The 13044-nt window shown below is 48.1% G+C and overlaps 1 protein-coding gene across 1 annotated transcript; it reads left to right on the forward strand.

Moving 5' to 3' along the window:
- Positions 1-262: 262 nt before the first annotated feature.
- Positions 263-6703, forward strand: LOC122369315. The gene is made up of 4 exons (XM_043343963.1): positions 263-2432; positions 3496-4137; positions 4907-5378; positions 6126-6703. Exons 1-3 carry the CDS (start codon positions 293-295, stop codon positions 5371-5373), a joined length of 3249 nt encoding a protein of 1082 aa, XP_043199898.1. The 5' UTR covers positions 263-292; the 3' UTR covers positions 5374-5378; positions 6126-6703.
- The last annotated feature ends 6341 nt before the right edge of the window (positions 6704-13044 follow it).

Raw genomic sequence — 13044 nt, forward strand, 5'->3', positions numbered from 1 at the left:
GCGCTTCACTTTTTTATTTTATGTTCCCTCTGTGAAGCGGCATCAGCCTAGTTGGCGCTACTTGGGGCGCCATCTGGGCGGCTGGGCGAAAAGGGGGGCGATGGCCCCCATGACCCCCTGTGTACGCCACTGTCTACATAATATTGACAGAGCGTGTCAGTCTCTGCCGGTGGACATTGAGAGCCACGGAGCGTTCACTCTTATCTCGGCTTCCGCCGGGGCTCGATAAGTATATGTGCAGCGGCGTCGGACGACCTCAGTCAGTTCATGAGTGTCAGAGCAGCCAGCAGCCATGTCCCGACCCGGTGTGTTTGGTGCGCGGAGAGCGGAGAGGATAAACAGGTTAACCAGGGGAATGGACTGGAGCGTGATAAGGTTAGTACACAAGTATGGATCGTGTGCACACCTGATCCCAGACACGCTGCTATTGGCAACCGACATTATGAACAACCAGTCTGCAGGGCAGCAAGGGTATTGTACTGCGAGTGAGGTGAGAAACGTTGTCCGCTGGCTGGTGACTGAACCACTCGCGGCGGCCCTGCAGGATGTTAATGACGCCGCCGCCGCCCGGTGTCGGCACTGCCAGCCCAACCAGCCCCTCGGGATAGCCTCCATCAATGGATCGGGCAGCAGTGCCGAGGGCCTGGATGACGGCGTCGTCGGCCGGGGAGGGACGTCAGACTTCGATCATATGTTCGAGTTTGACGGTCCCTTCCGCTGGGCGGCGGTGGGGAAGAGAGAGGAGCCGGCCGTTATTAGCCCAAAGTGTGCACCACAGCTGTGGGCCCGGCCGACCAAAAACCCTGGCTTTGTGACTCTGCACTGGGTCAGAACGAAAGCGTGCTGTCATGATCAGCCGCTGGAGGCCATGCCGGCTGATTCTATTCGTCGGCTCATGCGGGACATGTGTAAAGTAATGGGAGGCAAGATCGACACTGCCGGCCCGGCCGTCAACGTCAAAAGTACAACCGATGTTACAGACGGCGGCACTGACTACGTGCCCTGTATCCTCGTGCGCGGGTGGTGGCCGGCAGAAGGACAGCTCGACGGATGTCACCTGGAGGCCGACTTTCCACCAGCGGCGGCGAGGGATGACATCCATCGATACGGGGTACACCTTGTGCCGACCGGCCGGCCCGGCAGTGACACCGAGCTTATCGAGTTTCGGATTTCCTACTCACGGGCGGAGATAGTCGCCGTTCGCCACCTCGCTCCAGTGATACGAGCGGCTATCGTGGCTGTAAAAGCCATGAAAAGTTTACTGAAAAAGAAGGAGGTGGTGGATGAGGATGTACCATTGAAGTCATACTATATAAAGTCGGCCGGACTTTGGCTAGCCCAAATCACGCCCGTTGATATGTGGACGGGCGTAACTGACGGTGTTCACAAAATACTGGACTGGCTGGAGGCAAACCTCGCCGCTGGAAGATTGCCTTGCTTTTTCGATCACACTATCGATGTGGCCGCTACACTCAGCACAGACCAGCGACTGGCTATCATCGAAACACTAAGGCTGATGAGGGAGCATGCTACGGTCCTTCTGATGGCAAGCTGTGTGGGTCAGCGGAACGTGGATCCGCTGCTGGAGGGCGGTACGGGGCCGCCCTCAGAGCGGGAGCTGCGGCTCCGTCTCGGACGGACGCTGGTACTGCATGCTATACTTGACGGTGTCGGTTACCGTCCTGGAGCACCGTGCTGGGAGAGCTGGTGGAAGGAGAACATCCCTCCGCTGGTTCGCACAGCACCACTTCTACTACAGTGGTGGCACTACAGCACCTCAGGAAAATATCGGCAGCAGTGCTGCCTATTCATGGCATGGACCGTAGTCGACCCGGCAGACCTGGTGCCAGGAGAGCCGATGACGTCACCGGCCAGCGACATCGTCACGCAGGACGTAACGCCCCTGATACAGCTCCTCACCAGGTCTAACCTGGAGTTCCTGCTGGGTGACCCGGACAGGGTGGCCACTTGGTGTAGTCAACAGCTGCGGCGGCCACTGGAGGAGCGGCCGGCCGGACTGACCGCCGAGCTGGACACGCCGCGGGGCCGTGCCGAGCTGCTGCTGCGTCCCGAGCTGCTGCTGCAGGCTGTGCGAGTGAACGCACCGGGTAAGATGAGCTGGTGGCGGAATATAGACCAGGCAGTGAAGAACAGATGGATGAGTAACTACCGACCAATGGCTACCTACCAGGAGACCCGAGAGAAGCTGGAGCTGTTCTTCAACCACAACCTTCACAAGCAGATCCAGTACCGACTGCCAGAGATGGACGCCGCGTCTGTGGACGCCACGGCCGGCCTCTGGCGCCGCCGGCTGCAGCAGCTGCTGTCCGGTGACCGGCTGCGTACGGCTTATGACGCCGTCACCGGCTGGTGGCCGGACCGATGGGAGATGATGCCGTACTATGTGGCGGTGGAAGAGACCGACTCAGAAGGTAAGACACCAGTGGTGCAGACCGCTTTTACTGAAAGACGGTGGGTTCAATAGCTCCCAGTGTCATTGCTGACGTGGCTACATCATACGAGAGCAGTTCGAGTGGTCTCATAAGAATATACAGAGCTCTCTTTATAATTTATAATTTGATTCTTTAGTTTATTATTTTTATTAATACTGTTAATTACCATTATTATAATTATACTATTAATTCGGTGGTGACTTCAAAAAAAAGATATGCTCCAAAGTAGGTATTTGATATAGTGAGAATTTTGTGATCCTCGGACATTGTAGAATGCATGAAAATATGCCTTTTCGGGTTGTTTAAATACCCAGTTGCAAAAAGACAAAACGTATGCTACTAAATATCGTATTCGGTTCTGCTTGTGTTAATATATCAGTAAACACGCCGTCATTAATTGACAAGATACTTATGGATCTCAGTTCTCACAAAGAAAGGGCTCAAATGTTGCATGGTAATAAAAAATTACACGTTCAGGTTGAGGCTGTTGCATTTTAATTTATCTACTTTTATAAACTTCTGTGATATTTAAGCGTTTCTGGTATTTATAAATTCATAAAGTCACTGACTGACATCCCAGCTGACCCCATGAGCTGACATTCCACCTAACCCTGATTTTCCTCTCACCTGATCTCGCAAAGCACCAGCTGACCTCCCACATGACCCCCCCCCCCCTCCCCCGCCCCTACTGACTTCCCACCTGACCCCACTGACTGACCTCCCACCTTAGCCTCACCGAGTGACCTTCCACCTGAAACCACCAGATGACCTCTCACCTGACCCCTACAATGTTCCTCCCATCTGACTCCACCGAATGGCCTTCCATCTAACTCATCATAATCCTTTTCAACTGACCCTATTGACATACCTTCTCATCCCGTCCGCCCCCACTGACCAAACTCACACCGACCCAGCCGTCTGACCAGTTCCTCTGACCAGTTCCTGTCTCACCTCTACTGACGCTAAGTTGTGTCTGTCTTGCTACTTAGTCTCTCGACTACCAATGGACCTATTAACGCCCACCTGACCTACTGCGTTTCAGACTCGGAGCGGGATGACGACGGCGGAGAGGCCGGTGGCCAGCAGCGGCGTGACGGAGACGAGGAGCAGACATCGGAAGGTCTGCCTCGAACTCAGCGAGAGAAATGGCAGCAGCTGGAGCGACAGCACCAGCAGCTGTGGCAGGAGCTCGAGCCGCGGGGCTACGGGGAGAAGAGGAGTCTGAACGAGCAGCATGATAAAGAGTGCCAGCGTCTGGAGCAGCATCATGATGAGATGTGGTGGCAAATGAAAACGCGGCACCATGAGGAGCGAAAAAGGCTTCATAAGCTACACGACAGTGCTGTCAGATGCGTGGAACTTCAGACTGAGGGACAGTTGCAGCTCCTTGTAGAGAAACGTCAAAGGCAGACTGAGTTGCTGAATCGGAGGAAACGTAGGCAATGTGCAGTGCTGGAGCGAAAGCACCAAAGCGAGTGGGACGACCAGCAGCAGGAGTTCCAGAAGCAGTGGAACAAAATGAAGCAGAGGCACCGACGAGAAACACAAGAGTTGGAGGAGAGATTCCCGAACATCCGGACAGGGGAGGAGTTGGATCGGCTGATGGAGGAGTGCAGCAGGAGGCGTCAGCGGCTGGGAAAGGAGCTGGAGAAGGAGCTAGAGAATGAAGAGACACTTGCACAAGGTAAGATATCAGATTTAACGATGAGTGAACATATCCCGTGTCGTATTAGCATTCGTGATGAATACGACCGAGCTCAAAGATGCTATAGCTACATGCTCTTGTTGTGATTAACAGCAGACATGTGCATGTATCCGAGAAAATGGATCTGGGATCTGATCCCACGGATCCTGATCTCGGATCCGACGGGATCATAGATCCAGCTCTGTAATTTGTCGAGAGATCCGTAGGAATCACAGATCCGAGTTTCATTTTCTGCTTGAGATCCAGTGAGATCACAGATCCTCAATTATTTTTTGTCAACACAAATATCCCAAAAAAGCACTTGTTTCAACTCACAAACGTTCTGTTTTAGTGATTTTATGTGATCGCACGCCATAATCCATAGTTTTGTGTCACTCATTGGCATAGAAACCCTTCAAAACATGGTTTCAAATGTGGTGCATGGTGGGATCCACTCAGATCATAGATCCATGTTTTTAATTTATCGTCAGATCATGTGAGATCATAGATCCAAGATGTATGTATTTTTCACGCCGGATCCGGTGGGATCATAGATCCCAACCTGTACTTTGCTTTAAGATCCACTGAGATCATAGATCCATCACTCGGATCCATGCACATGTCTGATTAACAGCATATATATACTACCAAATAAGTCGTGTCAGTCACTTCAAAAAAGCTGGGTTCAACATCTCGGCCCTGATTCCAGGCTTAACTTGTGTCCACCCTCATAACTGTCTTCTACCAATCTCGGATATTCTTATTCCAGACTTGAAGAAGCAGGAGAAGCAGCAGCAGCAGCCCGAACAGCATCAACAGCAGGAGGAACAGCAGCAAAAGCATCAGCATCAAAAACAACAGCGGCAGAAGAAGACGCAACAACAGCAGCACCAGCAGCAGGAACAGCACCAGCAGCAGCAGCAGCATCAGCAACAACAGCAGCAGCAACAACAGCAGCAGCGGCAGAAACAACAACAGCAGCAACAGCAGCAGCAACAGCACCAGCAGCAGCAACAGCAACAACAAGAACGGGGACGGCAGCCAGGCCGGCACCTTGAGCACCTTCGGAATCTCATAGAGGCGACACGAAGACACCGCCAGCAGCTAATCCAGCTCCAGGAGTGGCACAACCAGGAGCTGGAGGAGCAGAGGAGACGTCACCGGCAGGAGAGGAAGGGTCTGGAGCGGCGCCTCGGCTGTCGGTGGAACAAGCAGGAGCGGCGCCACGGAAAGTGACCGACGTGAGTTAGTTTTGTTGAAAATTATTCAACGTTTTCTGTATTCAATCAGAATGAAATAATTGAGCGACAAACCCAATGGAAGAAATAAAACACACCATAGCTTTTTCATGTTCATTAGCCTTCGACGGACCCGCCGACTTTCTACAAACGCGCCGGCCGAGGGGTGGGGGAGGGGGGGGGTACGACCCTTGCCGTTTCGCCCCTGATGGAGCTAGAGCCTCGCAGAAAAAAGCGAGCGTGTGCGCCGATACGAGACGCATCGACTGGTACCAAATTTTAAGGTCTCAGGTCAACCGGTGACCTCTAAGGTCAGGTCAAGTGGCCCAAGGCACGGGCTCAAAAACTTTGCAAAAAATGGCCGCAGATCCGCCATTGTGGCACCATCGTGCTCGCCTCCCTCAGGCGCGTCGAATGATATGCTTTTGTTCGGGTTAGGTCAGCTTCAGATGTTGACCTCGGGTCAACGTCAGGTCAGAGCTCCTCGTTCACGAAGTTGGTCGAAGGAAGTCAATGGTCATATCGCATATCATTCGACTCCGATGGCCTTCCCGAGTCGATTGGTGACCTTCACGACTCGCTAGCTCAATTTCATCGGGATGTATTGACCGAAATACTCTTATGGCCCTAGTGACTTCATAAATGACGTCACGCAAGGTCAACAATGCAGAATTGAAGCATGAAACCTTTTATTTTATTTTCATACAATTATTTATAATGGTGAGGTCACCTGTTCTGTTTGTGTTTCAGGATATCAGCGGAGTCGCGGACCATTCCGAGGAGGCGCCACTACGAAGAACATGTCGAGGAACAGATATATGCTTACAGTGTCAGACAAGTTCAGAATGTGTCGACTGTGCAGATATTTGAAAAAAGAAAATGAAAACATTCACAAATAATATGGTATATCATTGCCGTTTCATTGAGGCCGGGAAGTTACAAATTAATAGGTTTTATACAAATAGGTAGGTTTTAGATGAGTTTTGGCATCATTATGTACAAAATGGGCATGTTTGATGTTCATCATGTGTAAATAGTTGTATACCTATTCGATGTGTTACAGGGTGGCCTTTGTTGTTATACAAGTACAAACTGTTGTTCGATGATTTTTATTGAAATGGGCTAAGTGAGCAATTACTGTTGTTAATAGGCTTTATGTTTTTATGATACATGTCTTGTGTAATGTGTTTCCTCGTATAAGCTATTATGCATTAGGAGGAATGTACGGAACGGTACATACATACACATCTGTACCGAACCATTACCTGGTAACCATGGCGTGTGGTGGCCACTGGATGTGGTGTAAATATAATATTAGCCAGGCACGACCCAGCTAACTGCGAAGGAAGACCGGCCCGGCCGGGCTCCACTGATAGCGCTGGTCTGCACCGCCACGTCAACCACAGGAAGGGTGACGGCGACTGCGGCCGACTGGCCAGGAAGGCCGTCAGATAGGCGGGCTGGCACCGCCTGGCACCGCCGTCTACCCTAGCCGCAGGCAGGATGGCACTGAAAAAAGTTTTTACCATCAATTTACTAAGTTACTAGCTTTGGTAAATTTTACCATCAGCCTACCATCATATTACTACCAGCCTACTATGGTGCTGAATACTATCCTGCCTTGACATGTTGATATTACCATGGTTACGTTTATCAGGGGTGGTTTTGTACCCCAGTTTACAAGGTGGTAACCACCTGAGGCTAGTAGATACCCTCGTAAGCTAATATTCCCTACCATAGTAAAATCAACCTTTCCACGGGCGGATCCAGCAGGTGAATTCGGCGATCAAGTCTCCTCCTTTCCATAGAGGTGTTTGCCAATTTTTGATATGTTGGAAGGAGCGTCATCCAAGGACTAGCTGAGACCCTGAGCAATTAATAGTTTTATGGACGAAAGGCCAGAAATTTCTTGCAACAGTTCCCTGGGTGTGCTTCTGCTGCTATGGTAAGGTATACCATGGCAACACCATGACAACACTACACCCTTACTAACAATCCACGTGCGTCTGACTCTGCTGCAGCGGCGCCGCCATGTCAGTTCCGGCCGCGCGCCGGCGTTGTGAAGGTGCTCCGTGGTTTTAAATATTTGAACGGTGATTGTGTGGGTGGTTAGCGTAGCTGACGGTGGAGGATACTCGGAAATAACAAGTAAGTCGTTGTATCTTCAGCATAATAATACTTATCTCACGAGTGCCATTTCCAGCAAAGATCGCAGCCTTTGTTTCGGTTCATGTTGTTGAATTTCCTTGAGACCCTGTTGGACCGGGTAGGGGGAGGGTGGTGGGGTGGGTATCATTGCGGGCATTTCCCAGCGTCGGAAATCAACGTGTTTTTTTATTTGTTAACCCACGCCTCACTGGGGTATGTGCTCTAACGCGCCCCACAGCACGTTACAGCACGTTACAGTGGGGGGGGGGGGGGGCTCCTAACTCCGAAACTACTGGGCCGATTGTCAAAATTCAAACGGCCCCTGGTAGCCCTGGAAATATTGTTGAGCGAAGCCTAATGTCATTGACCTCGAGGTCATCGATGACTTCACAGGTCAGGTCAAAGTAAAAATATCAGCGTCTTGGCACTCTGGGCGCCGGCCAACAAATCAGATCAGGCTCATTTTTTGTTTGCACACTCGTGAATATATGCGTAACATAACCTGAGGGTACCGAACTTGTACTTCGAATTTTTCAGGTCAAGGCCATCTCATCCCAGGTCACGAAAGCTTTATATCGTGCATCGGTGACGTGAGACATGTTTTATGGTTCATGTAGGCCATATATATCGAAATCAGTGTTGTATGTGTCAGTTTAGGCCATTTTAGCTGAATATAGCTGAGGTCAGGTCAGGTCACTTTAGGTCAAAAATGGTCAAATTTTGAAGTTGACATTTTTCAACAAAAAAGGTGTTTGTCAGATGAAGTTCACATATATTCAACGCATATGTGTTCAAACACATATAGACCCCGTTTCCATGGGCATCACTGATCCGGATCAGCAAACTTAAATCGTATTATATTTCTCGAACTCTTCGTTACATGATATAATTCCAAGTGGATTAGGCTTATATAATCAGTTAATCCCTTATTTTCATTTTCATATATTGTCTAACTATACTGGATTAGCTAATCCATTTTTACTGATCCGGATCAGTGATGCCCATGGAAACGTGGTCATATTCTGCTTTTTTTCATTCAGAAACGTATATGTAAAAAAATAAAAAATACAATTTCTGAGTTTTTATATTTATAATTTTCAAAATATTCAACATTTCGAAAGTCCGAAATCAGTTTGGTAGCCCTGTAGAGTCCACCCATGCAAAAAAAAGGATCTAGCTTAACCCTCAAGGCGGTGGGGGGGGGGGGGCATTTTTTGCATCCATCTTTAGTTTTTTTTCGATATATCTCCAGAACCGCTGCGCCGATCTTCACCAAACTTTCAGTACCCTTTTGCACATTGTGACCAAATTTTTTTTCCAAAGGCTATGATAAGTTGGCCGCTACGTCGGAGTGACGTCATTTCTGCCATTGTCGACCAAAAAAAAAAGCTTCGCGGGAAGAGCTGTCAGGTCTATAAATTTGATTATGCATAAAAATGTTCAAGACATGAAATGTGTAGAATTACCAGGGCTACTATACTGTTCTCTCGATTTTGTTTTTGAAGTTGACCCCAAAAATAAAAAGAAATAGATATAATAGCCAAAAAATCCCAAAAGTTTTTCGATTTTCGAAACAAACGGAATATATGTAATAGCCACTATGGACTTCTATTCACATTCCAAGTATTAGATCGATAACTCCTTTTTGCCAAGTTATAACAAAAAAAACTGTTCAAAATTAATGACGTCAAATTTTCAAACTCGATTTTGGCAATTCTAGACCACAAAGCGCAAAACAAAGACCACCATTAGACTCGCCGTGACGAGTGGCATCGAATCAATACCAATTTTATGCGAAACTATCAACTTTGACCTGAAATTTGACCTTTTTGACCTGACATTGACCTGACCTCCACCAGAAAGTGACCAAAAAACCGTCCCTGATGGTCTTATAACCAACACCATTGAGGCGAATATGAAAAATTGGCCATAAAACATGCATCGCACAACCCTACTTAGTAAAGATAGGTTCATGTGCTGACCCTTGGTGATCGGACCTGGTATTATCAGTGACCTCCAATAGCAACATATGCTCGTATAATAGGCAACTCACGCCCTATCGCTGATTTTTGACAAAATGCCCTTTACTCGATGTTGCAGCGCATTCCTTAAAAGACCCGTGAACGGTGAAACATTTTATCTTTGACTTGGCCTGTGATGTCATCGGTGACCCCGAGGTCAATGAAATTGAAGTTCCCTCGACAAATTTAACAAGGCTATCGAACGCCATTTAAATTTTACCGATCCGTCATAGTAGCTTCGGAGATTCGGGGGGGGGGGTCAAAAATCCCCCCCCTCCCACCGCGCGGAAGGTAGCCGGGAGGCCCACCGCTTGCCGGGTTAAAACTCAGATCTTGAGAGCGATTACCGTTGTTCAATGCTTTGCATCAAAATCGGCCGAACATGATGTCACTCTGGCGTCATTTCCGGCCGATCTATAGTAGCTACGAAAATTTTATTAGTGCACAAGGTGTCAAATAAATTGATGCAGCCGAAGGTCCTAAAAGCTTTGTTTTGATACGTCCAGCGGTTTTAAAGATATTGCGTAAACACGAGAGGGGCTATGAATAGCCCTCCCCACAGTAGGGTGGGGGTTAACCCTCGCCCGTATTGGTGTTTTTCAGCCACGAACGTTTAAGGGGGGGTCCGTTGAACCCCCTCCTTGCCGTTTCGCCCCTGATTGAGCTAGAGCTTCGCGGAAAAAACGAGCGTGCTGCCCGTGACGAGAGAAAGCCGATGGTACCCAATTTTATCCTAGGTCGTCGGTCCTAGGTCATCGGTTGACCTTCCAGGTCAGGTCAATGACCCAAAAGTGGGGAAAACTGGGACCTGTTAGAACGTCGTAAAACGTGGCTGCTATTGGGTTTTTTAGGGAACTGATCACGAATATCATGTTAGCTATGATCATAGATGATGTCTTCATGCATTTAGGCCAGGTCGGGTCAGGTCAGGTCAGGTCAACCAGTAAGGGTTTTGCCGGGTATTCGTAGTAGGTGCACTAGGTGGCAACCGCCTCTGACAGCTTCGTAACATGTTACGAAGGCACCAAAACTACTTCGTAAATGTTCATATATGGTTGTTAAATTCGAAATCAGCTAAAAAAACTAGCCTAGAAAGATGCTGATAAAACTCGAAAAAGTAAACCGAGGTCATCAAAGGTCAATGAACTGACCTGACCTTCTGGTGACCTTGACATCCACCCTAATGCATGGGAGCAGCATCATATCCCATGTTTGAACGCTTGAAACCACGAAAGGACTGCAAACGCGCGGCAAATGCGAGCCGACATACGCCGAATCGCGATTCCGGCCAAACATGGTCTCGAAAAGTAGGTCACAGGTCAAAGGTCATTAGTCAGGGCCATTACATTTTTTAGGGTAGGTGTAAAATTGATTATAACTCGAGGGTACTGAAAGCTTCGTTGCGGTCGGCCGCTTTTTACGCGAGGTATTCGCGAAAAACCGAGGGGGAGTCCGTTCGACCCCCCCCCCCTATACGGGGGAGGGTTAACAAGCCAAAACGTTGCTAATTTTTATTTTGATCTGACCTGTGACGTCAACGGTGATCTCGAGGTCAATAAAATTAGGTTTTGCTCGACAGTTTTTCCAGGGCTATCAGACGCCGTTTCAGTTTTGACAATCGGCCCAGTAGTTTCGGAGTTGGAGCGGGGGGGGGGGGGGGTTCTATAAATAGCCCCCGCCTCCCCCAGTGGAGTGCGTTACAGAACATACCCCAGTGGGGCGCTGGTTAAGAGTAGAATTTTTGAATTATTGCCAACACTCAACACTGCACCTCATGGCAATTAATTCATTATAGGGCATTTTACCTGAACCAGCCTCTGGCCTAATGTCCCAAATTTGCTAAATTCCTCACCCTACAAATCCCCTGTTCTATTAGATGCTGCCATTTTTTTAAAACAACTTATCTTAAATCCTTGTTTCATCAAACTGGGAGCTAGGTCACGGGACACTGCGAGTCAAGGTGGGAGGGGTAGGAGATAGAGTGTCACTGCAGCACACACAATCAATCTTTCCATTGGTTTATCTTATATCAATGCCTGCTCTTTTCCAGAGCTGGCTTTCGAAGTTCGAACCTTCGGTATATGGCTACCAATGCCCTTGGAGAAGGTGTTGCGTGATAAATCGCTGGAAGGGCGACATTCAACGATTGTGTGAAAAGAGACCGATTGCATTGTGATGATAAAGTGAACTGTAATAATTGTTGTTCATGCGCGTTGTTTGGTTATGTGCAGACGTAACTTTGTTTGTGGCCAAATGCTTTTTATGTGTGAAATATTTCATGTAGGTTACTAGGTAGATGCTTTGGAAAAGTGAAGAGCTGCTTTGTCGACTGCTAGGTAGATACTGTCATGCATGCTGTTGTGCATCAGTAAGTGGCTGTCGTAATGATAAACAAATTTGGCATGGATAGGCTAAAGCACAGCATATGAAGCATGCTGGTTGATGACTAGTAAGATCCTGTTAACCGACTGGTAATATCACAATAAATGTCACATAGTAAACTATTGTTTTACGATGGTTGGCCAGCAAAGCAAAGCTGGTATCCAGATGACAAAAGGATGGTTTTACCATGATAAGTCATTAGTAAGCATTACCAGGGAGTAGCTAACGATAGTAAAGTCCTAGTTTCGTGCTAGTATCACGTGGGTTTTTGGGCATGGTATGACGACATATAGTTACCGTGTTAATACCATGGTAATTTTTACTGGCATTGGTATTCACATGGTTTTACATTCATATTAGGCCTAGTATTTGGGTCGTAAGTTAGTTTACCATAGGTAAGAGGCTGTTCAAAATATGACCACCACTCGAAAACTAACTAGGGTGGTATTTTTCTTAGTAGGCGGTACCAGGATAATACTAGCGTTAGTAGAGCTTTGGTTTCTTATTAGTTATGCTTTAGTTTCAAGGTAGTATGATGAAAAAATATTACCGTACTAAGACCATGGTATTTTGATGAGCATTGGTAGTTGCATAGTATTCCTTTGATATTGGGCCTAGTATTTGGATCGTAAACTGGTTTACCATAAGTAAAAGGCTGTTCAAAATATGACCACCACCCAAAAACTAACTAGGGTGGTATTTTTTTCTTTCAGTGGCGGTTGGCGTGGCGTCGGTTAGGGAGGGGTCCGGGGACGGGGCAGGCATATGGAAAATACAGTGCAAGATAGAGCTGGCTTGATTTGCTCGGGTCGGGTCACAAGGGAATGATGGTGAATAGGTCCCGGTCAAGCTAGGAGGATTTGGGAACTTGAAATGAGTTCGGCTCAGCCTTAACCCTCGCCCGCACATGGGGGGGGGTGGTTGCCACCCCCCCCAGGCAGTCTTTCTGCTCTGCACTTAACATTTTTAAAGCTAGAAGGCTGATTTTTCGTATAGCTGCTCGTCTATCCTTTCTTGATGTCCACTGAAAATTTCAAGCTTCTGTGATTTTTGGTTTCGGAGATATGACCTTGTTTTTCAGGTCATGTCATGACCCAAATGGCCAATTCTCAACATCT

Source organism: Amphibalanus amphitrite, unplaced genomic scaffold (assembly GCF_019059575.1).
Source record: "Amphibalanus amphitrite isolate SeventyFive unplaced genomic scaffold, NRLGWU_Aamphi_draft 001025F_arrow, whole genome shotgun sequence".
NCBI lineage: Eukaryota > Metazoa > Arthropoda > Thecostraca > Balanomorpha > Balanidae > Amphibalanus > Amphibalanus amphitrite.

Coding starts and splice junctions, on each gene's coding strand:
- LOC122369315 (XM_043343963.1), top strand. CDS start 293: ATGTCCCGACCCGGTGTGTTTGGTGCGCGGAGAGCGGAGAGGATAAAC. Junction 2,433..3,495: donor GGAAGAGACCGACTCAGAAG/GTAAGACACCAG, acceptor ACTGCGTTTCAG/ACTCGGAGCGGGATGACGAC. Junction 4,138..4,906: donor TGAAGAGACACTTGCACAAG/GTAAGATATCAG, acceptor TTCTTATTCCAG/ACTTGAAGAAGCAGGAGAAG.